The sequence below is a fragment of the Arvicanthis niloticus genome, chromosome 3 (assembly GCF_011762505.2).
Source record: "Arvicanthis niloticus isolate mArvNil1 chromosome 3, mArvNil1.pat.X, whole genome shotgun sequence".
Classification (NCBI taxonomy): domain Eukaryota; kingdom Metazoa; phylum Chordata; class Mammalia; order Rodentia; family Muridae; genus Arvicanthis; species Arvicanthis niloticus.
The window spans coordinates 85,756,350-85,780,392 of NC_047660.1; the positions used below are offsets into that span (position 1 = coordinate 85,756,350).

At 49.1% G+C, this 24,043-nt stretch overlaps 1 protein-coding gene across 6 annotated transcripts in view; it reads left to right on the plus strand.

Moving 5' to 3' along the window:
• Positions 1-24,043, plus strand: part of Arhgap22 (Rho GTPase activating protein 22) — a 155,980-nt gene that overhangs the window by 111,493 nt on the left and 20,444 nt on the right. For 4 of the 6 annotated variants that reach the window (XM_076931452.1, XM_076931454.1, XM_034497940.2 and 1 more), the window contains one exon: positions 17,588-17,764. In XM_076931452.1, coding sequence (XP_076787567.1) covers positions 17,588-17,764 — 177 coding nt within the window. The remainder of the gene's footprint in view (positions 1-17,587; positions 17,765-24,043) is intronic. The other 2 variants (XM_034497942.2, XM_076931451.1) reach the window with 1 other exon arrangement.

The following is a 24,043-nucleotide window of genomic DNA, read 5'->3' on the forward strand; positions in this document are numbered from 1 at the left end:
TTCTCGAGTCTGCTCTAGCTGAGGACTGGCTGGGAATACATGGGCGGCTGTGATGCTGGCCCCTGGAAATCCAGATGTAGGAGCCGCAGCACCAACACTGTGCAGGGTGCCAGGCCATGCAGATACGGTACCTTTTCTCAGGGCTCCATCATGATCCTTAGGACTCTGACAGGCTTGATTATCATCAGTGATGTCACAGTGGCCTCTACAATGGAAAGTGCCCGCCCCCTTGCCAGCCAGCCCAGCATATTTCGGAGTTGGGCGTGGTGACTGTCAGGGAACCTCCTTAAGTGATTTTTCTAAATAATTAAACTTATAAAATCACTGATTTTACATGTGTGGGTGCTTTGCCTGTATGTATGAATGTACACTGTGTGTATGTGTACATATGCATGTGCACTGTATGTGTGCTTTGTGTCCATGGAGGTCAGAAGAGAACTGAACCCATTCTCTGCAAGCTCCATGTCATCTCTCCATCCCTGTGAGGGCAATTCTTATTTCAGACTTTTTTCAAGCGTAAGAGGACAAAGCAGGACTTAGACCAAAGCCTCAGTTTACCCTTTGCTTTTGGCCAAACCTACTCTTTTAACCATCCATCTCTTGCAGGCTCCCAGCATCCTGCTCACTGGACCTCCACAGCCCAAAGTGTATAGATTCTATGGTGTCATGAGGAATTCCCGTGATGCCTGCCAGTTCTCAGCAGTTCAGGCATGTTTCGGGCATGCTTCAGGCATGAGAGATGAATGGTCTCACCTGGGGAGGGGAAAGGCTCCTCTGCTGAGGGCTGGCTGTGCCTCACATCCTACACCCTGAACCTCCTTCCTCAGCTTCCCCTGGCTGTGAAGGGACTAGACTTCAAGGTTCTCAGAGGTGACTGACTGAACCCCCAGGCTTTCGTATTATCTCAGGAGTGCAACCTGTGACTTCCCCTCTGCCTGACTCTAACATCCAGCTCATTACTGCCCCTCCATGGCTCCAGAATAAACTTCTGGAAAGATTGCAGTTTAATAGCCCTTGTTTGCCAGGACAGTAGGCCTTTGAGGTTTCTCTGGCTACCTAATAAAACGGTGTCTGCAGAAATCTCAAGGCACCCTTCCATCCTTCCTTCCTGTGCCCCTCCCCCATGACCCACAGGGCAGCTTCAGAGACTGGAAATCCCTGGAGATCCGGAGAGGTGATGCCCAAGGGATGTCACCCAGACAGGAGCCACACCTCCCAATAAACTCCTGGGCAGCCCTGGGAGCATTGGGCAGTGTGGCTGGGGTCACCCTGCATCCGCCGACTCCCTGTGAGGCCCTATTGTCTGGCTGGAGCTCTGGGCGGCTGCCCTGGTTGGTGACATTCATAAGCCAGGCTCTGAAGCCCATTCTGAAGGAGCTATTTGTAGAATCTTAAAATACTACAGCAGTGCCATTGACAGAGCGTCTGCCCAGCATGAACAGTGAAGGCCAGAACAAAGCGCCCCTGTGCCTGCAGCCATCGGGACCTCCACCAGGGCACCCTGCCCCCATCCTGGGTGCCCTGAGGCCAGGCCCCAGGGTCTACTGAGAGACCCTGGACTGTAGTGTGTCCTGGTCAAAACCCATGGCTGAGGGAGCCACAGGGGTGGCATGTAGCTCCATTTCAGAGGAACACTAGGCTCCTTTAGTGTCCTCAGAAGACACCTTCTCCATCTCCCTGTGCTCAGCCCTGACACCAGACCTAAAATGCAGCTTGCACAAGTTACGGTGACAGGTAGTCAGAGACTCAGGAGAACAAAACCTTTAGCATCCAACATCAAAGGCTCTGCCCTGCCTGGCTCCCGATTGCGGGTGCCCAGTTCTATCATTAGGCAGTTAGTGTTCCCACCGGTGGCTCCTTCCCTGTCTCAGCAGCCCTACCAGCATTTTCCAGAGCATGGTGATTGGGTTTCCCCATTAGGAACTCACAAATAGGTGCCCATCATCACCAGACACACTATTAGTGAGTCTTGGGCTGAGACAGGCTGAGCTGGGCTGATGTGTTGGACCATGTGCTGAACCCTCCCCCACGGCTCTGGCTTCCTCTCTGTCCTATTTTAGTTGCCTGGTGGGACCTCCAGCACTCCTTCAAGACACTAATAGATACACCTTAGGGCTGGATCCCCAAGTCTTCCTGTCCTTTCTTGCAGGACCCTGGATTGCACAGAAAACCACCTAAAGGAGCTGGTTTAGGTCCTCTGAGGACAAGAACCCGAAGTGAGTGCAGGATGGCAAGCCAGCCTCTCTCTGGCAGAAAATGTTTGGCAATCAGGACCCAAAAGCAGCCATGCCAGCCAAGATCGCAGTGGGTTCTTGAGTGCATTTGTCTCTGCCAGGCCCCTGACTCATTCCCAGTAATAGTTGGTCAGGAAGGACACGAGCCCTACCTGGCTAGTGGTGAGGTGTTGACACACACAGGGCCTACCTGGCAGTACTCTGCTGGGGCGAGGAGCAGCAAGAATTAGACAGCAATGGTAGTTTGGGACTCTCAACAACAACATAAAATCCCATGCAAACAGGAGTCCCAGCCTTTGAGTCTCACACTCGTGTAGAAGGTAGGTGGCCCTGGGAAGCAGGCACCCTTCAGGACAGGCAGCTCAACACTGCTCACTGGCTATAGATCTCAGGCAAGGACTGTCTCTGCTGCTGCTTCCCCATCATTATGGTGAGATCCCCGATGCTTGGTTCCGGGTAGCTGCGGGGAGGCCATGAGGCTTGTGTCTATCTTAGCTAGTGCTTGTCCTTGTCCAGTCCCAGCCTTAAGTGACTTGTGAAGTAACTGGCAGTTTCTGTGGTCCCGCTCACCAGCACTGACCCCACTTGAGGTCCCACTCTCAGCTGGACCTTGTGTCATCCTGATCTCCCCAGAACATCCACATCCATGAGGCAACTGTCCTATATGAGGTTACGGCCTATGCCCCCTGTGTGATAGAGGACCTGGCATGCCAAGGCCTGTAGGAGAGAGACTCGTTGCTCTGCACACTTTGAACGGTAGGTGTTTTGTTGGTAGTGTTCTTACTTTGCTCCAAAAGTGTGCCTGAGTTCTGAACCCTTCTTTCTTCCCTTGGTGTTGGCTGTCACTTCTGTGGTTGTCAATATGCAGCTTGAATCTGTGACTGTGTTTGTGTCTGTGCAGTAGCTGGCTAATGTAGGTAGCCAGCCTGCCCTGGGGATTGTTGGCCTCTGCCTTCCAATCTTAGGGTTTCAGGGGGTTGCCACACTCACCCAACTTTTATATAGATTTTGGAGGGGAGGGGTCTGAACTCCAGTCTTCATGTTGCTTCTCCAGCATGGTCAATCCATTTTTTAAATGATCTGGTCTAATCTAGCATATTGGGCATGGTAGGTAATGCACACCTTTAATCCCAGCATCTGGGAGGGAGGCAAAGGCAAGCCTGCTCTAAGCTGGCACATTAGAAGAGTGTATCGTGAGAAGAAGTGTGCCCAGAAGCACTTTAGCAGTCAGTACATCTCCTGCTTTATCTCCCATTCATTGCTTCTCTGTCCCCCATAGCAGATAGTTAAAGTTGGGGGAAGCTACTTCTGGATAATCAGGTGTTGCTGTGGTATCTGTTGATGGAGGGACAGGTGGTAGGTAACTGATTGGCTCTGCTAGTTATGGTCCTCACACTGAGATTGGCTACTGTGATGGAGAACCTTGGGAGTCAGGTCACACTGAAGGGACATGGCTGGGCCTGAGGGCAGGAGGCCTGAAGGTCTGGAGCTTTGCTTTCAATCCTGTGAGCCTTGCTGAAGTCTCACCACTGAATAGAGTCAGATAGTCCTATTGCAGGGACAGCTGAGGCAGTTTCCTTCTGTAGGAAGTAGAAAGATAAGGCAGTCCTCTGTGAGACCTGCTAGGCACTCCTTGAATAACTGGAGGATACCATTCATATAATCTGTGATATAAATGGTTGCCTCTAGAGGGCGCTACATTAGACTACACGGCTGCTTTCTGGAGTTGTACTGAAAGGTCCGGGACTCCCCAGAAAGGGGTCCACTTAAGTCACAGGATAGCACGCACCCAAAGGACACACGAGAGACCGTCTTGCTGTAAAGCACATGAGGTGGTTTATTAAATCAGAGCTCTGGGCCAGCCCATATCCCCATATCTCACATAGGGGATAGAGGGACTGACCTCGTGGCTCAGAGGCATAGCGCTTATATATGGGCGGGGTGGGGAAAAAGCGAACTTTCGCGCGGGTGCACAGGATTGGTTGTTTTACCTTTTTTGAACACTAGTAGGCCGTACCATGGGGCAGGGTGTAGTTCTTCCCTTGGCCAGTCAGTTTCTGGGATGTTCTTAACAGGCCTTTGTCCTGTAACTCCCCCTCCTCTGTAACTAATTAGATGGACCCAAACCTGCTGGCAGGTGCTTTTCTGCCCAAGGTCTAAGGCGAAAAATTTACACATATTTCATAAGATGGCCTTTATAATTTTTCACTCTACAGTACTAGCCAGTAGTCCTAGATATTAGAACGTGTTGTTAAACTTGCTGGCACTAGCAAAAGGACTTCTTACTTGTTTTGTTGTGTATCTGGCCTCCGGAATGAAGATAGGCTATAAAAATACAGAAACAGAACGATTTGGTTTAAAAGTCAAGTGTGGGAAATGTGCCAGGTAAAGCCCTAGGTCCCTCACAGCTGTGGGCGGTGGGATGTATCTGCCTCAAAACAGGTGCAGAAAGAAAGGGCTTTGGTGAGAGATGCACCGTGGCACTGCCAAGCCAGAGTGCAGTGTCTGCATGCCCAGCCAGAGAGGGGCAGGCCTGGGGTCAGCTGTCCGCAGAGCCTCCTCAGGCCCTGGCCACACACTACTCTGCTGTGTGTCATGTCATTGTCCCCTAGAATCACAACCACTGAACCCTCCTCTCCAGCTGAACTGCCTTCAGCCCTTTAATGGCTTCTCGGCCCTCTCAGCCCATCCCTTCTCCACCCAGGGCTGGAAGAGGGGGCCAAAATCAGATGCTGTTTAGTCTGCAATACCCTTCCCCCACCTTAGGTTTTCCATAAGAAACTGGCAGGGCCAGCCAGGTTTCTACCCCCAGGAGTCCAAGGTATAGGGTTGTGGGATTAGACTGTGGGCCTCACCAGGAGTTGACTTTATCTCCATGATAAAGGGCCAGGGTAGAGGTGGAGCTTGAGGGCTCTGGTCTTGCCCCTTTCCACTGGGTACTAAAGAACTGTTGTCTGCTGCCTACCCTTAATTTGCTTTCTTAAGCAAGTTCTCTGTCTGCAGCCTGCTTGTTTATCACGGATGGCCTGCTGAGGACCCCATATGGGGTCTTATTATTTTGTGTCCCCCCAGGTCCAGTGTAATGCCCGTCTATCTGGGCTGCATTACTCAAACACTGCTGTGAAGACATACAGCAGTCACTGGTGGTATCCTATACTTGAGGATCTAACTTCAGTTCCTTAGGGTGACAAGGTCCCAGGGTGAAGGCCTGAGACCAGTCTTCTGGGGATGTGCACATGGAGTTCCCGGGAGGCCTAGTGGTAGGGTTTGGTTTAAGACTATGGTTATTAAGCTTTCTGGGCCCATGTCTATTGTTGGGATCAATGAAGGGCAGAGGGTAATGAGGCTCTTCCAGAATTATTCAGTGTTTGATGCCTACAGTTAGAGTAGTTTTATTTACTCTCACACATAACATCTAGAGACAAAATATGCAGTGCACAGTGGGGCTTGGGACCTCTCTTCTCACTCACAGGACCCTCCTGCCTATCTGGGCTTCACTCGTACCTAGCCTGGAGTGCCCCTCTGCCCAGGCTGGTCAAGGCTCATAGGCTACTTTGACCTAGAACTTTCTGATAAGTTATTTCTCTGCCTGTGAAATGAGCCAATTCAACCCAGATTAGAATACATGGAAGGCAGGTTTATTGGGAAGCTGCTCTCAGGCCAGTTCACTGTCTCCAAATACCAAGGCCAGGAAAGTCACCATGGGGGCAGGGGATGGGGCAAGAGGGAAAAGACAGAAAGGGGTGTGTGTAGGGAGAAAAAAGAAGAGGAGAGGGAGAAGGGGAGAGAGAGAGGGAGAGGAGGAGGTAGAGAGAGAAAGGAAAATGTCTGGATTATATAGAGAAGAGCCTCTGGGGAAAGAGCAGCTCAGCCCCTGGGCTAGAAAGTTCAAGGTTGGGGGGCAGGGTATGCCAGGTAGGGAGTGAGGGATGCTGGGAAACCTGGAGGCCAGGTCTGCTTTGATAGAACCTCAATCCCTTGTCCCCAGGGTCCAAAACCAAACACTTTCCTACCCTTAGTTCCTGGGCAGGTTCTGTGGTCCAATCAAGATAGCCCCCCACCCTTCTGTCCTGTGCACCTGCAGCACGCACTGTCCACCTCTCAGCCCCCACGCCCTCTTCCCCTGCTCTCCTCAGTGCAGAGGATCGGAAGCCTCTCTACCTGATCTCCCTGGGGTGCCATCTTCTCAGCTCAGGGCCCCTTCTCTGGCTGTAGGGTTCCTGGGCTTCCGTTTGAGAAGCAGTGTCTCCGGTTCCCCACTGAACTCCTAACTCTGTCCTGTAGGAGAGGGCCTGGGTCACTGTAAGCCTCGGGCATGCCCTTCAGACCACTCTGAGGCCCACTGTGGCAGCTGCCTGGCGTTTCTGGCTGGGCCAGCTCTCCAGAGAGGGGCAGTCAGAACGCCAGGACCCTTGGTGGTGGATGGTCAGGGCTATGAGTACCCACTTATCCCACCGCTGGCTGGATACCAACAGGGAACAACCAGCCCCTGTGTGGCCTCTCCCTTCTTCAGGCCTCCCTGGGACAACTTCCACGTGGGGACTCGCCCAGGCTTTGATATAGGAACTCAGATCAAGGTGAATAATCAGGGGTGTAGGTATCTTTTTCAATTGCAAAAGGAAGTCCTTGTGAGTTCCCCTTCTCTAATAGGCCCTCCTGGGTGCACCCACCTGAAATAAAGTGCTCTAGTTGGTACACAGAGGGATCAGAGTGCATCTGACAAGGTTTGTGGCAGGATTAGATGGAAGAGGGAACTTGGGGTTTGCTTGCCTCATGGGCCTGGGAAACTCAGTGTCTCCTGGGCACCGGGGCCTGGGGTGGGGTGGCAAGTATGGCAGCAAGGGTATAGAATGGCTGAGCAGGGCATGCTGCATGAGCAGGCTGGTGGCTTGGTGGTATGGTTGTCATGGCAGCTGCAGCCTTTAGGGACCTGGTTAATCTTGGAGACTGACATCAGTTTATGTCCCTAGCACATGGCAAAATGTCCTGTATATACTAGAACTTCAGTAACTACATGTAGAATTAAAAATAGAGGGGCAGGAGTCCTCCTCTTCCAGGCGAGCTGGGTTCCTGGGTTCTGTTCCCCAGAACCTTCATTGTTGGCTCACAAGTGTCTGTTAACTCCAGTTTCAGGGATATTTTGTGCCCTCTTCTGGCCTCCACGGGTACTGCATGCACCATGCAAATGGTACACAGACATGCATGTAAGTGAAGCACCCATACACAGAAAATAAAAGTAAACACATTTTTAACAAGGGGTGGGTGGAGTGGGAAATTTAAAGGAAGCTGAAGGAGAAGTGGAGATACTTGAACTGGGCTTGAATGAGTAGGAGTTGACCAGGGAGCAGATAGGAAATGGGGCTGGATGTGCAGAGAGAGGTCCTGGACTGAACAGGCCTGGAAGTGCACGGATACCCTAGGGACAAGCAAACACAGGATGATGTGGGGGAGTGGATGTTGAGATTGCAAAAGTGATCTCAGTTCAAACAGGATGTGTGTTGGAGTCAGGGTTATGTAGAGGCCATGACTAGGGCTCCCACTGGGGAGGGAAGGTCTGACTTATATTTCAGAGGTAGGTTTCCACCTAGTCAGGTGTTGGTACCACTTCTGTAATTACCCATGGGAGAAAGGTCACAGCCTCTTTCTCAAGGGGGCCACTCAGGGCAAGGCTACACCCAAGGCAGAGTCAAACATCCCCAGCCCCAAGGAAATCCCCAGGGAGATCCTGAAGGAGTGAGATTGCCCCATTGATGGGCAGGGGGGTTCCTGGGAGCGCAATGGCCTTTGCAAGAGCAGGACTGGCCCAGCTTCCCCAAGGCCAACCATACTAGCAAGGGCCTTTTACAAGGAACAGAAAGTCTTTATATGGAAACTCTTTACAGTCTCTGAAGAGGTCAGTTTCTCCTCCCCTGCTTCCAGACTTTTCCCTCCTTTCCAGAAACAAGCCTAGGTCTCTATGTCCTGATGTTCTTTGCCGAAGTAAGCAGGCTTATCTACTGACTTGAAGCAGGTCATCCTTTAAGGCAGGCAATGGACTGATTCTTACTGTGTGGACCATCCCATGTGCCCTGAGCAACTTCACCACCTTGTGTTGTTGATTATCTGAAGATAATGTATTTAAGACCCTGGGTTCAAACAACTGTAGGTTGAAAAAATTCCCATGAGAGATAGCTCCTGATTAGAACATGGGCAGCTATCCCTAAATAACAGCTACTTTCAGAGTGTCGCCGTGGATTCGGTACAACAGTAGTCTAGAGAGGATGTGTGCAAGTTGTATGCAAACACTAGGTTGTTTTATAAAGGAGGCTTGAGGCTTTACAGTCTGGTATCCATGGGTGGTCATGGAACTGGATCCCAGCAGGTAGAGAGGACCCATTCTTTAACTCACTCAATCAGAGAGAGTAGGGCTTTATCTGCTTTCAGATGATGGGTGTATTCTCTTGGCAGACCTGCAGTAACCATGTGTACAAAGCCAGTTTCCAATGGAGTAAAGTCTGTAGACAGAAAGGAATGTGTTGTAGTTTGGCAGGAGGGTCACTCTCAGGCAGAGGCTCCCCTGCAGGGAGGCTCCGAAGGGAGAGGAAGGCAGAACGGCTGATGGGTAAACAGACAGACAGAGGAGAGGTGCCAGAGGGCTGCACCCCTCCAGAGCTTTTTCCATTGTCAGCAGCCATGCAGGGGAATGTCTTGTTCTTGTCAGCTACTTTTCTTCTCAAGGGATGGATGGTGTCATAAGGAGATTGGCAAATAAATGGCATCTTGCTGTGTCTCTGTTCACCAAAACCTGGTGCCAGTTTCCCTGCCATAGTCATTAGGGAGGTGTCTCTGGAGGGGCCCAGTGGCACAGGTTATGCTGGACAGTTTTGCCAACTCGACACAAGCTAAAGTCATCTGAGAGGAGGGAACCTTAATTAAGGAAATACTTCCATAGGAGGAGGCTATAGGCAAACCTGTAGTTATTTTCAACCTGAGTCTCACAGGACACGTATCAGATATCTTGCATATTAGATATTTACATTATGATTCATAACAGTAGAAAAATTACAGTTATGAAGTAGCCATGAAACAATTTTTTGCTTGTAGGTCACCACAACATGAGGAACTGTATTAAAGGCTCACAGAGTTTAGGAAGGGTGACAGCCATGGCTGTAGGCCTTTTCTTAGTGATTGAGGAGGAAGGGCCCACCTATTGTGAGTGATGCCATCCCTGGGCTGGTGGTCCTGGGTTTCATAAGAAAGCAGGCTGAGCAAGCTATGGGGAACAAGCCAGTAAGCAGTACCCCTCCATGGCTTCTGCATCAGCTCCTGCCTCCAGGTTCTTACCCTGCTTGAGTTCCTGTCCTGACTTTCTTCCATAATGAACAGTGATGTGGAAGTGTAAGCAGAATAAACCCTTTCCTCCCCAGCTTGCTTTTGGTCATAGTGTTTCATCACAGCAGTGGTAACCCTGACTAACACACAGGTCCTGAGCTCACATCTTGAGAGAGAGAATGATGCTGGAGTGGGGCAGGCGAGGCTGGACCAGTGAGCTAGCTCTTGCTTCCTTTGTCCCAGGCACCGGGAAACATCAACAGCATGGTGACTTCTTTCTTGGAAAGATTCCAGTTAAGTTCAGGTCCTGGCTGTGTCCTTCCCAGAGACAGAACTCACCTGGCACTTTGGCACTCTTGTTTATGACAGCCTGAGGGGGGAAGCTGAGGTACGAGAACGGAAGTGAGAAGGCAGCCTGGACAAGTTATGAGTTCAAATCTAGTCCAGGTAACGGACATAATGAGACCCTTTCGCAGCTCACAACTGTCTGTAACTCCAATTCTAGGGGATCTGGCACCTTCACAGTCATATATGCAGGCAAAACACTAATGTGCATAAAATTAAAAATAAGTAAATTAAAAAAAAAAAAGCCTAAAAAGGATCAGAAATATAAGGTAAGCCGCTCGCTCACACCCAGGTATGCAGTAAACTGTGTGTGTCTAGCTTCTACTCCATGTCCCTTCATCTGCAAAAACTGCCAGAAACAGCAGCCCTCAGCTTGGAGCCCTGTCCCTAGCACACCTCCCTATGCTGACACAAAGGTGGATGGATGCTTGGCACTGTAGCTGACCGAAGTCAGGGAACTTGCTATGGTCATAGCTAAAATGCAGGCCAGGGAGCCAGATGCAGAACAGCCTGGTGTGTGATTTTCACAGGGCTTCCTTACATCTCACCCCAGAAGCTGTGTTCTCTGGGAAGTGCCCTTGGGGATCCCCCTCCCTGGACACTCCCAGCTTTCAGGTCCTACAAAATGCAGAAGTTCCCCAGGAGAAACAAAAGACCCCAGCTTAGTCCTCCCAGTTTATACTGCTTTGCAGCTAGTCGAAGAAACTGTACCTGTCTGCCGCCCCAGGCTTAGCTGCACTCAGTCTCCATTTTCTCACTGGTCCTTCCACTCACCTCACCATGCCTTTCTGCCCCACCAAGTATCTGAAGAGGAGCAGGCGCCTGCCCAGGGGTAAGTGGACAACCAAGATCCTAGGTGCCTGGGAACCTGGAGCGTCACCCTTGAAGGGAAAGTGGTATTTGCTGCCTCCATGCAAGTAATGAGAAATGAGGGAAAGAGGGAAGACCCACAGGCAGCTTCAGCCCGAGGCAGATTGGCACATGGGCAGCTGAAGCTGCCCCCTGGGGATTCTGTGTGGGTCACAGCCCACAGCTGGCCGTTCCACACACCAGCAGATTGTCTGTCTGTCTGTCTGCAGTGGGTACTGTGATCCTTTCAGTCACCTTATCAGTGACTTAAAAGTCTACTGCTCTTGTTTACCTTTTGTGCTTCTTGTGTCCTGTGTGTCCCTTCTCTATACCAGCCTCCTCCCAGTGCTTAAAGTTGCACAAAATACAGACAAAGTGAGCGGGCTGGCAAGTAGCACATGTGTCACGTGAGCAGATGCTGCGTGTGTTTGACTCTAGTGGATACTATGGGACAATGTGGGCTGGCAAGGAACATGGGTATGGCTGGAGATGAGAAGTCATGAAAGACACTTCAAGGTGACATTCACAGAGAGACACGAATGGAGTGAGGGACAAACCATGCCAGTGTCTGGCAGAGCAGCTCTTCGGGCACCGGGCAGGGAAAGGGCAGATGCTGCCCATGAAACAGAGACCATATTTGAGAGTGGCCACATGCAAAGAGGGGGACAACCAGGGACAGTGGAGCAGGAGTAGGGAGCCACACCCTGATGACGGTAGCAAGATCATGACTGGCGCGGGGGCTCCTGGGAAGACTGACCAGGGTGTCAGGCTTCTTTCAGTTTTAGCTGGATCACTGTGGCTTCTGTACTGGGAATAGATTTAAGGAACCAAAAGAGAGGTGCCTGGACATGATGCCAGTTGAGAAATGAGTGTGACCTCCACCAGGTTGACAGTGAAAAGCGATACCAGTTTGAAAGATAAGCCGATGGGATTTGCTGAGAGGAGGGTGTGTATGTTTTCAACCCGAGTAACTGCTAGTGGGAGTTGCCCTCAGCCACAAAGATGGCAAAGCCAGATCTAGGATGTGATTGGTCCATGTCTGGAGAGTGATGAGTTTGGAAGTCACAGCACACAGACAGCACTGAAAGCCTCGTATGATGCCAGTGAGTCCCCCTGTGTAGACAAGTAAGTGTTTGTCCCCCGAGCCAGCCTCCTCTCTCCTCTTCTTTTTAAACTAATCTGTGTGGTCACTATATAGAATGTGAATCTATGTAGGGCCAAGTAGGGAAGGGTGCAGGTCCGCCGCAGCCTTGGCTTTCTAACACCGATTGGAACCAGGTTTGGTAGAACAGTAGGAATCCCTCCTGGACATTCCACACAATGCCTGTGCAATATCACACGGCTGTGAAGTTAAACACTAGGTTAGACTCAGTGTAGACCTGATAGATCTCTATCAATGGCTTCCAATGCAAGGCAGTTTTGCATCCCCCAGGAGCATCTGTCAGTATATGAAGGCATTTGTTGTCCTCACATCTAGGAGGTCAGGAGAAGGCCGAAAATGCCATTAGTACCAGGACTGACCCTGCTTTCCTTGTATTTAACCGGATGTGATAATGAAAGCGGACACTTGGGGTTGCGTCTAGCTAAGGTACTAAGACAAGCTGATATTTCCTCCTCCTGATTTCACGTTCCCCACCTTGAAGGTATGTGACTTGGGTGCTTGGGGGATTGTTAAATCCACGTGCCGCACACAAGATGAAAGTTGATCCCTGAATAACATGGCCATCAGTGCCCAGGATGTGTGATAGAGCAGTGGCAATATAGTGACCACACAGATTAGTTTAAAAGGAAGAGGAGAGAGGAGGATGGCTCAGGGGGACAAGCACTTGTTGCCCAACTCTGACAACCTGAGTTCAGTCCCTGGAACTCATACACACACACACACACACACACACACACAGGAGATCATTTGTTGTTTTGGTGGAAGACCCAGGTTGGTAACTTACCATTTTCTTAGTTAGGCTTTCTATTGCTGTGATAAAACATCATGACAAAAAGCAACTTGGGGAGGAAAGGGCTTTTTTCTTTGGCTTACTCTTCATAATCGTGATCCTATCATTGAGGAAAGTCAGGCAGGAGCTCAAGGCAGGACCCTGGAGGCAGGAGCTGAAGCAGAGGCCATGGAGGAGTGCTGCTTACTGGCTTGCTCCTCATGGCTTGCTCAGCTTGGTTTTTTTTTTTTTTTTTTCTTTATATATATACAACTGAGAACAACCGGCCTACAGGATAGCACACACACCCTCACAGCTGGCCCCTTTCATATCCATCATTACTCAGGAAACTGCCCTTCATGCAATCCAGATGGATGCAGTTTCTCAATTGGTGTTCTTCATTTCAGATAACTGTAGCTTATGTCAAGTTGACTTAATACCAACCTGGACAGTGACTCTTGTTATTCCAATTCCAGGGCATTAGGTACCCTCTTCCAGCCCCTGGATAATACATGCATACAGTGCACATACATACACGTAAACAAGACACCTATAAAATAGCAGTAAACAAAACTTTTAAAGTGTAATAAAAATGATTAAAAACAGGGAAGAAACAGCAATAAAGCCACAGACGCACAGTGAGTGAGCCCGTGGTTGTGCTTGGTCCCCTGCTTGCTTCTTTATGTGTCCAGTGTCAAGTTCTTTCTGAGTCCTGGCTTCTGCATGTATGTGTAAGATGTTCTTAGTGATAGTCCTTCCTGTGGTGTCAGTGAGGCTGTGTGTGCCTGGGAATGTTAAGGCCTCCTACAGGTGTCCCATGTCATGGGTCCCTTGGAGGCAATGCTGTGACTGTTGCTTCCAAACATGAAGCAACAGAGATCAATATAGTAGCTATGAAAACAACATTGCCTCAACACATGTGTTTTTGAAACCCTGTTGTCAAGATATCGGACATCAGATAATGAAGGGCCTTTGAGCCAGGACCTGAAAACAAAGCAGACTGTCCATAGGCCTTAGTTGACTTCCTTGAGGGAGTTTCCAGACTGTGATACGGGAAAGGGACACACCAATCAGTGGAGCCCAATGGCCTCCACGGGTAGAGACAACACAGCTGAGAGTCTGGGAGATCAAAGCTTGCAGGATGATGTATGAAAAGATGAAAGAGCTGTGCAGAGACAGCACATGCACTGGATCTCCCTGTATACCTGTCACCACAAGCATTTGAGGAAACCACCCAAGACTGAGCAAAGAAGGACCTGAGGTAGTCAAGTCCACCCCAGCACAGGATGGATTGGTGCTTGTTCCCATCTGTCAGGCTGGAAAGCCACACAACCGTGAGACACTGGGTGGATTATACAGCGAACTTTCCCTCTGTAGGGGAACCGTGAGCATTTCCCTGAGCCCTCTAGGTCCACCTAGGAAACTCCCGTCATGAACTTAACTTCATCTCAGAGGGAGGCTCAAGAGTATTTACAGGAATATAAACCCCTAGCACCCAAGCATTGAGAATCCATAGTGCTTGGCACCTGCTCAAACATCAGGAATGTGAAGAGGCAGGAAGGTAAAACCCAGATGGAGAGGAAAAGTCAAGCAGCTGAAAACAACCCAGAAATGACAGGTATTTTAAGGTCAACCGACTGAGACATTAGAACAGGATTTTTGTTTAATAGCTAAATTCAGTGTGTCCTAAGAGTTCAGTGGAGACATGGAATACATATAAATAACAATGTGGAAAACCCAGATCATATTTCCTGAGAGCAAGCCTTCACTGTACACATGGAAAGAAATAGCCCAAGTGGATGAACGGGAGCCATGAAAGGTTGGTGAGCTTAATGCTTAGAAGCTGTGTGTTTTTGCTATTATTTGAGGGGTTTGTTTGTTTGGGGGACAGGCTCTTACTGCCGGAAAGTTTGTAGGCCTGAGCTGCTTCATGCCTGTGAACCCCCTGCCTCAGCCTTCAGAGTGCTAGGATTATGGGTGTGTGTAGTTATGCCTTTGTAGTTATTTTCTCCCGGTGCTGTGACAAGTCGTCATGAAATCGGTGGCTTAAGTGACAGTTTGATTTGTGTGATGTCTGTGTTCTGGAGGTTATAAGTCTGGTTTAAGTCCAGGGATCACAGAGATGTGTCTTGGGGAGGCTGTAGGGGATAGACCAGCTTCTCACCCACTCCTATATGCTGCCAGGGTCCTCGGCTCCCGGGCTTTCTATACCTTCGAGGCCAGCCACTGTGATTGATCAGGTCTTGTATTATGTGTCCTGTACCCACTTTTGCCTCTGGTTTCTCCATTACTTTTAAAGCCCATTACAACTGTACTGGGCCAATTAGGAACTTAGATTCCACTGACAAAATTGCTACTCTTCTGTGATGTAGCCTAATCTATGCACAGGTTCTAGAGATGAGAATGGAAGTGTCTTATTGAGGGGGCATTATTCCACTGTAACACTACCCAAAGATAAACATATAGAGAAAAACAGTATTTAACACAAACATCTCATCAGTGAGCTGTGGGAGAGCCTCCATGTTTAATGCACAAGTAAGTGGAGTCACTGAGGAGCAGAGGGAAGAACAGACACGTTGCTTTATGCTTTTTTACCGGAGCTTTATGAACATTACAAACTCATAAATCTAAGCAGTTCAATAAACCCCATTCACACGCAGCACTTCAGAATTTAATGACTCAAAGGCAATGAAGTAGAAATAGAAAACAAGGGTACTGGCAAGCTGACGTGCAGGTGAGTGGGCTGTACAGCAACTTCCCCCAAACAGGCAAAAGGAAACAGTCAGCCTGATGTCTTATTCCATGACACAAAAGCTGTCCAAAGATTCAGAGCTAGTCATCAATAGTTGCATAAGACAAGGGATGCCAGAAGAAGGGTGACAGGCAGAGGTGACAATGTCACATGAGACCTGGATTCTACAGAGAGACACATGTACAGACTTGTATGTGTCCTTAAATAACTTAAATTAAAAGGTGCTGGCTGGTTGAGTGGAGGCAGTGCGGGGTACTGTGGGATGTACAGTGTTGTTGAACAGCAAGTTGTAAGACAGGAAAGACAATGATGGAAACACTCTTGACAAGTCCCACAGGCATGTCCAACTTTTACCAAAGTTGTTATCTACAAATGTATTGATCCATATTCACAGCTGTCCTTGGACATACACACGGGCCGCAAGTGGTGCGACAGTCTTCAGTGCAGACAATGGTAACTAAAGATGCGTATACTGTAGTCTCTAAAGTGATCACTGCTGTGTGGTGGGACAAGGGGAGAAAGAGCTTTGCCAGTAAGAGATGGAATGGATTCATCAAAATAGCAAAATAGAGGTTGAGATGTAGCTTACCACCGAAGAGTGCTCACAGCTATCCCACAGGATCCAAGCTTGGTTCCCAGCACCAAATTGGACCACTTACAAATGGCTGTAACTCAGCTCCATGGAATCCAGCACCTTCTTCTGGCCTCTAAGGGAACCTGCATTTATGTTTATACATACACAGACTGACAGACAGACAGACACACGCACACACACATCACATCACAAGAAAAGAACCACAGACCAGCACCCCTCATGAAGAGAAAAAAAATTATCAACAACATACAAAATTAAGGAGAGAATGTTCCAGGAGTGTAAGGCTGGTTTAGTATTTGGAAATCCATCAATGTGCTGTATGGTTCTCACTCTCAGGAATGATGTGAGTGCAGGCAAAGTATTTCATTGTACTGTGCCAGTTTCCATGTCTGTAAAGTAGGAAGGGTGGCTGAGGGTATAGGTAACTCAGGTGTAATGTAGTTAGAGACCCAGGCCCTTCACAATACACCTTTTTTAAAACTTATTTTTATGTGCATTTGTGTTTTGTCTACATGTATGTCTGTGTGATGGTATTGAATCCTGGAGTTACAGATAGTGTGAGTTGCCATATGGGTGCTGGGAATTGTACCTGGGTCCTCTGGAAGAGCAGGCAGTGCTCTTAACTGCTGAGCCATCTCTCCAGTCCCTCACCACATACTTGTAACAGCAGTGTTTTCAGTCCTTGTGAAGATAGGCAGAGGGTGGCTGTATGCTCAGCAGAACTGTTCTGGAACTTTCCAGTGTTCAGGAGACATCTGTTCCCATCTGGGCTCCTCCCCTGGGCCATAGTCCAGCAAGATCCAGTCCAGGGCTACCAGTGCTCTTTGCCTACCTTCTTCTGTCCTTTGGGAACAGGATTGTCTCTGAGACTCTTCCCCAGCACATAGTCCTCGTTCGGACCCTAAATAAGTAACAATGTTTTGGGAATGTGGAAGGTAGGGAAATCATTCTTTAAAGTCTTTTAAGTTGCCTGGAGCGCTCAGCATAACGGTTTTTAGAACATCAGAGTGATGAACTCACTTGCAGAGGTCAACCTGGGAGCCAGTGAAGTGCCTGCCCGAGGAGGTGCCCCATTTGAGCAAGCTCTAATTCTCCTCTCCTGCCTTTGGTATAGACTCAAGTAGACGACTCCTGAACACCAGCTCAGACGTAATATCTGGCCAATGTCACCTTGGTACTTATAAGGAATCTGGTGTGTGTGGTGTTCAGTTACACTAAGGGTAGAACGCACAGTGAGTAGTTCACACAGTGGGTAACTGATTTCAGCAAAACACACAGAAGCTGCAGTGGGGACTGAACTTCTTGGAGTTGCCCTGGAATAGGTGTGTTCCCCTCGTGATGTCCTGCAATGCTTTTGATGATTTTCTGTTTTGATACGGGAACAAATGAACACATAAAAACAAACTGACATGAGGGCAAGGGAGAAAGGAAACACCAGCGAGTGCCCCCCTGTGAAAAGAGACTGGATGCAAACCGGAAGCAAGAACTGAGCTCCGGGGTGTCAGGAGGGGATCTGCTGTGCTGTCCTGCATTGGAACCCTGAAGTAAGCCCTTTCGCCCTGTCTTGCAGGTGGTGCCGCAGAGCGGGAGAAGGTGCCGGCCAACCCTGAGGCGCTCCTGCTCATGGCCAGCTCCCAGCGTGATATGGAGGACTGGGTGCAGGCCATCCGGCGTGTCATCTGGGCCCCGCTGGGCGGAGGTACTTCCCGTAGCTCGCATGTCCACCCTGTAAAACCCTTGTCTGCAGGTAATCTTGTCCTCTTGCCCTGGCCCACAAGTTCCCTCTCATTTGGACTTGCTGGGTATATCTTGTATGTCTGATGGCAGCTTGGTCCTTCTGTTACTGTTCTTGAAGTCATGCCTCCTGCCTAGTGCTTAGCCGTTGGCAGGAGACTCGAGTCTCCTAATAGAGGCCTGTGGCCTTTGCTTGCTTCTAGATACCCTGCTGAATGCTGAATGGACTTCTTACAGGGTGCAGGTGGATCACAAGCTACCCTGTGCTCATACCCAGTGTATCCGTCATCCACCTTCCCTTTTTCTAGGCCTCTCTGACGTACTGGATCCCAACCCTGGCTGCCATGCCCAGCTCCCTTCCTTGATCTACTGTTTACTTATTGCTCATTCAAAACATTTCATGACTGGTACCAGATACCTGGTCTATGCCAGGCACTTGGGAATTCAGTGGTGAACAAAGCCAGTGTTGCCTCTGACCCCCATGCCCTGCTGTGTACCGCAGGCGTCTGTAGACAAGACAGACAAAGAGACACATCTGAAGGTGCTTAAGAGCAAGAGCTGCAGAGGAGCAAAAGGCCTGGGGATGGAAAGAGGAAGACAGCGGGAGAGAGGGCCTGGGTGAGAGAGGTGTCTGGGTAGTAAGTGGGGCATGGCAGGCAGTGTTTAAACTTCATCATAAGTGCAATGGAGCCCCAGGTATAATTGTAGGCAGGAAACAGATAGGACTTGATTTAGATTGATCTTCTTAGTTTGTTTTTCAAGACAGGGTTTCTCTGTGTAGCCCTTTTGTGCCAGAACATTGAAAGTGAAGCCAAGGAACAGAGCAGACACCTCATGTTTGGTCTGTGGTTCATAAGAGGTCGTGAGCATCAGAGGGAGCTTAGAGGAAAAAGAAATAATCCGTACTGCGTAGACAAAGGACATGCATTCTGTAAGAGTCAGTCGAGAGGCTGGAAGGAGGACAGTGATTAGGGAGCAGGCGTCTGTAATATTCAAACCTATCATGGGATTCCCAACTCAGCTGGGCAGAGATGAACCAGTAGGAAACGACCATGGCTCGAATGGGCACTTTGCAAAGAAGCAATCCTCACAGCCTGAGAGCAGGGAGAGTAGGCTTTAGCCCATTGGTCACCAAAGACACGTGGATTCACCACATGTTACATCTATGCATCACTTGCATGTATCTTGCATGTATCAGCAGGGAAGTTGCTTGGAGATATCTGGCAAAGTTACTATGGTAGAAAACAGGAACCAGCATTTCCCCCGGGGGAGGTGGGTCCCATGCAGACATGTGTGCACAGTTCTTCTAAGAGAGTTGGGTGCAGCAGGGTTTCACAGCCCTGTATTTATGACATTCTCAGACTAACTCAAGCACCTAGCTGCACTGCGAGTAGATAACTAACTCATTCTTACAGTGGGACACTGTAGTGGGATGGTGGAATCCACCACAGCCCCACCTGATAGAATACATAAGACTATAGAAGTGTGAACTGGAGGAGCCAATCAACACATAGCATGCTGTGATCCCTTCATAGTGAGCTGAGCGATGCCACAAAGTGAATGATAGCATTTATGGATGGTCAGGGAGCAAAGATACAGAGAAAAACAAAAACGAATGCCTCACAAGGATAAGAAGGAAAGAAGAGAGAAGGGTTAATCCCTAGCTCCCAAGTAAAAAAACCACACGTGGTGGCGGTGGCAATGGCGGTGTCTGCACTCCTGATTTCAACATGGGGGAAGCAGAAACACGAGGATTCCCTCAGGCTCACTGACCAGCCCAGATAGTCTAAAAATGGCAAACTCTAGTACCTCTGTGAGAGTATGTCTCTCAGAAATAAGGTAGATGACATTCCTGAGGAACATGTAACCCCCACTCACCAGGGAAGAAGGCTCAGTTGGTAAAGTCTGTCATACAAGCATGAGGTCCTGGCTTTGGTCCTCAGCACCCATATATAGGTGAGACACAGCAGTTCGCATCTTTAGTCCCAGCACTGGGGAAGCAGAGGCAAATGGGAGTATCCATTTTAAATTAATTGGTTAAGTGAGATACCCTATCAAAAAAAAAAAAAAAAAAAAAAAAAAGTACTGGGGACTGGCAAGATGGCAGAAGACACTTGCCACCAAATCTGATGACCTGAGTTTGATTCCCAGAACTCACATGCTGGAAGGAGAGAGCAAAGTCTCACAAATTATTCTTTAGCTTCAACGCATGTAGACACACACACACACACACACACACACACACACACAGAGAGAGAGAGAGAGAGAGAGAGAGAGAGAGAGAGAATAAATGGGACAGAAAGATAGAAAGCAGGAGAGGAAGACACAGACCTAGACCTTTGACCATCACTGTACACACACACACACGAGCACACACACACACACACACACACACACACACACGAGCACACACACACACACACACACGAGCACACACACATGTATGTACATTGACATACACACAGCTCCACAGGTACCCTCAGACTTGAGAGAGGGAGACTGGATGCTTCTAGCATGTACTGGAGATGCTAGCTTGGCTATTAGGCAAAATTAATGAAAAGCAACCAGACTGGAGAACGGGGAAGATAATCTCTTTATTCACAATATGAACCTTTCCCTTCCCCTTCCCCTTATCTTTTTCAAAAGCTTTTATTTTTAATTTTATTTGTGTGTATGTATGTGTGCACCATGTTTTGTGGGTACTCATGGAGGCTAGAAGGTGGTGGTCATATCTGAGACACAGTCAGCTGCCGGCCCACCTCTGAGCAGCTCACTCAAGTGGGTGGGGTCCTAGAACTTGCTTCTAAGTTTCCCAGGGATGCTGTTGGTCTAAGGAGCCACTTTAAGACACACCCCACCACCCACTATTAACAGTCACTGAATGTTTGTAAAAAAAACAAAGCAGGTGTTTTGAGTTTTGGGAATGAGCCTTGTGAGAGAGACATTCTGTTTTTGGTTTTGAACCTGTGTATTTTCTACTTTAGTTTTTCTTTACTGTAAAAGATACACAACCCCAAATGCATATGTTAATAGCTTTTGAGGGTGTGGTTCAGTGGCATTAAGTGCATTCAGTGTTGTGCAGCCACAACCACTATCCAATTCCAGAACTTTATCTTCCCAAAATGAAAACCTGTGTCCATTAAACAAATATCCCACTGCCTCCTTCCTCCTGCCAGCTTTTGGCAACTTCATCCTGCTTGCTAATTTTCTGAATGTGCCTACTCCAGTTATCTTGGGTAAGTGTATAGGGTATGATGTATAAGTATAGGTGCCTGAATGGTCCAGAAGGGTGCCAGATTGCTTGAAGCTACAGTTACAGGCAGTTGTGAATTGTCTGATGTGGGTACTGGGAATTTAATCCAGATCCCCTGCAAGAACAGTACATTCTTAAGCACTGAGCCATCTCTCCAGCTGCAGAATTTCAATTTCTCCCCAAGACCCTACCCACTCTCAAAATAATATTCCATTAAGTGCCCCTACCCCCAGTTTGTTCATTCATTCATTCATTCATTCATTCATCAGTGAATTATAGACTAGTTCCACCTTTTGGGTTTTGCATCATACAGCTGTGAACATGGGTATAAAAGTTACTTTTTATTGAGACCAAAATACTTGACAGAAACAAGGGAGAAAGGTTCATTTCGGGTTTTCTTCCCCAAAGTTTCTTGTGGGGAAGGCATGGTGGGATTGATGGCTGTGGAGCATTTGCTAGAGCCTCCTCACCTAAGCAGGAAAGAGAGTGTGGAAACCAGAGGGCTGGCTTTGGAAGCCCTACCCTACTGGCCTTCTGTCAGTCAAGCCCCTACCCCCCAACACCGCACCGACAGCCTAGGAGTGAGCACTCAAAATATGAGCCAGTGGGTGACATTCTAGATTCCAGCCTGAGCAATGGGTACATGAATAGCCCTGCTTTCAATCTCCTGGGTCCACGCCCAGAAGTGAACCTGTTAGGCTCCTGGTTAAGTTTTTGAGGAAACACCATGCCCTTCTCCACAGTGGCTATGCCAAGCATCTCCCTGGGTCGTGATGTATCTAAGAGTTCACATTTCTTCCCACCCTAATTGTCACCCAACAGCTGGCTGGGGACTTTTCCTCTGCTTGAATAGGAACTCTGTGTAAGCAAGGAAGCCCTTCAAATGCTGGTCCTTGGGTGTCTTTCTTTCCCTCCGTGTCTGACAGCAGCTAGCACTGGCAATAAGCAGGCAGAATCAGGGACAAGTGGCATCCTGTTATAGACCCTTGCTGGCCTAAGGTATTGGAAAGTTAGCCTTTCAAGGGTTAGTATCCTTGTGTAGACCTTACGTAGAAGCATTCTTGGCTGTCTGAAACTCTGAGGTGACCACGGTCTATAGGCTCCTTCAGGCTCCTGCATCGTTTCATCAGCTCTCTGCTCTGTGATCGCGTGTGTTCATCCTCCTTTTCTTCTTGTGCTCAGACCACACTGAACTCTTTAGCTGTCTCTTCAGCTGTTAGTGCTACCTGCCAGAATGACTGGGGCACCTTTGTAAGAACAGCTTTTAGCACTAGAGGGTTGTAGAAGAAGCATGTACCCACAGGGGTTAGGGCTTTTCAGGTACAGGTGTCCCCTGACACCAGGGTGTGATTAGCACAGGCCCAGCATCCTGTGTCAGCAAGGTGTGTAGGGGGCATGCGATTGTAGGATCAAGCTGCATGAGGTGAGGTGGAGCGGCTGTGACAGCGGAGCAGAGCGGTAGAGGGAGGAGTTTTCTTCCAGCCGACTCCCAGCCCTAGCAGCCTGTTTGTACACCCCAAGAAGGAGTATTTAGGACATTCGTTTGTCCCATTACATCCCAGCTTCTAGCACCAACCACAGGCATTGAGCCTTCTGCTTTGGACCAGTCGTGGCCAGGCTACTAGTCACAGTGTTCTCTCCCCCGGGGTGGAGGTGGGGAGTTCAACCCCCCCCCCAGGTGGAAATGGTTCCTGAAAGTCTCTGGTTGCAAAATCGACCTCACACTGTTTCAAATAGCTCTGGGTGTGGCTAGGCCTTCAGGGGCCAGGAGAATCGGCTAGTTTGTGGCTTAGTTGGCTCAAAGCACTCATGGAGTGTTCATGACAGCCAACAGCTGGCGCTGGCATGAGGGTAGTTGCTCTGGCATGTGACCTACAGTCCTCTTGATCTAGGCAGCAAGAACAGCACAGGAGCCCAAGAGCTGCCGGTTAGTCAATTTCCTGATTCCTGGCGTCTTTGCTTATTTACAGGGAAATAGACGTCAGAAGGAATGTTTAGGTCTAAGCCAAAGACTTAGCATTAGCGCCAACAGTGGCTTTGGCAGTGCTTACACCTGCTAGGTGCCCAGGGAGAGGCCGGTCCTCCTTGCCTCTTAGAAGCTTTTGTTTCTGTTTTGCTAATAGCCACCACAGTAGTAGTAGTGGGTGTAAAGTGGTGTCTCGTTGTTAAAACAAAGTGTTGCATGAAGGCTATAGCCAACCAGGAAGATGTCTGGTGGAAACCTGCCAGACCCCAGCCTTAGCCCTGGCAGAGGTGGGAACACTGAAGGAGGCTAGATGAAGCTCTGACTGAGTCAGGTGGATGTCTCCTCCCCCCTCACACCTCCCCCCTCCCCAGGACATGGGCTTCTACTTGGAGAGATGAAGAGAGGGCACTGGAGAGTTCTAAGGCAGAGACTGGGATGAGCTGACCTTCAGTCTTGAGGAGACCTCTGACTGCTCCCTGGACAGGTCTGAGGGGAGGACCACAACCTATTTGACTGTCTATGCAAGAGTGCAGCTCTCCTCTGGGTCTGGCTGGTGAACCGAGCAGGCTGCAACTCTGTCCAAAAACTTGGAGTGATGAGGTCTCCAGGATGTGAGTATAAGAAGCAGGGGTGTGAACATTGACTCCAGGAGTCAGGCTGAGCTACCTGCAAGGACAGAGGTTAGTGGCAGTGAAAGGGAAGCCAGTGTGGAGCAGGCTGAAGGATCGTGAGAGTGTGGCTCTGTCTACACATCTTTGCGTCTGAGCTATCTGTGAGTCTGTATAGGCAGCTAAGGTCGGAGTCGGAGGGTTGGGACCACTTCTCCCCAGCACCATTTACTCCATATCTCAGCCTCAATGGGAGACTCAAGAAGACAGTCTTATTTTCAGTTCTAGTGAATATCAACCTGGCAAGCCTGAGCCTGAGCCTGGGCTTCTGACACTTGGACACTTGAACCTGGTTCTGATGCTGTCTGCCCAATTCTAGTGAGACAGGAAGGTTAGGATGCTAGGTGGAGACTCCCCCACAGGCCTGGAATGCTGGTCAGTTTGATATAAGGCAGATCAGGCATC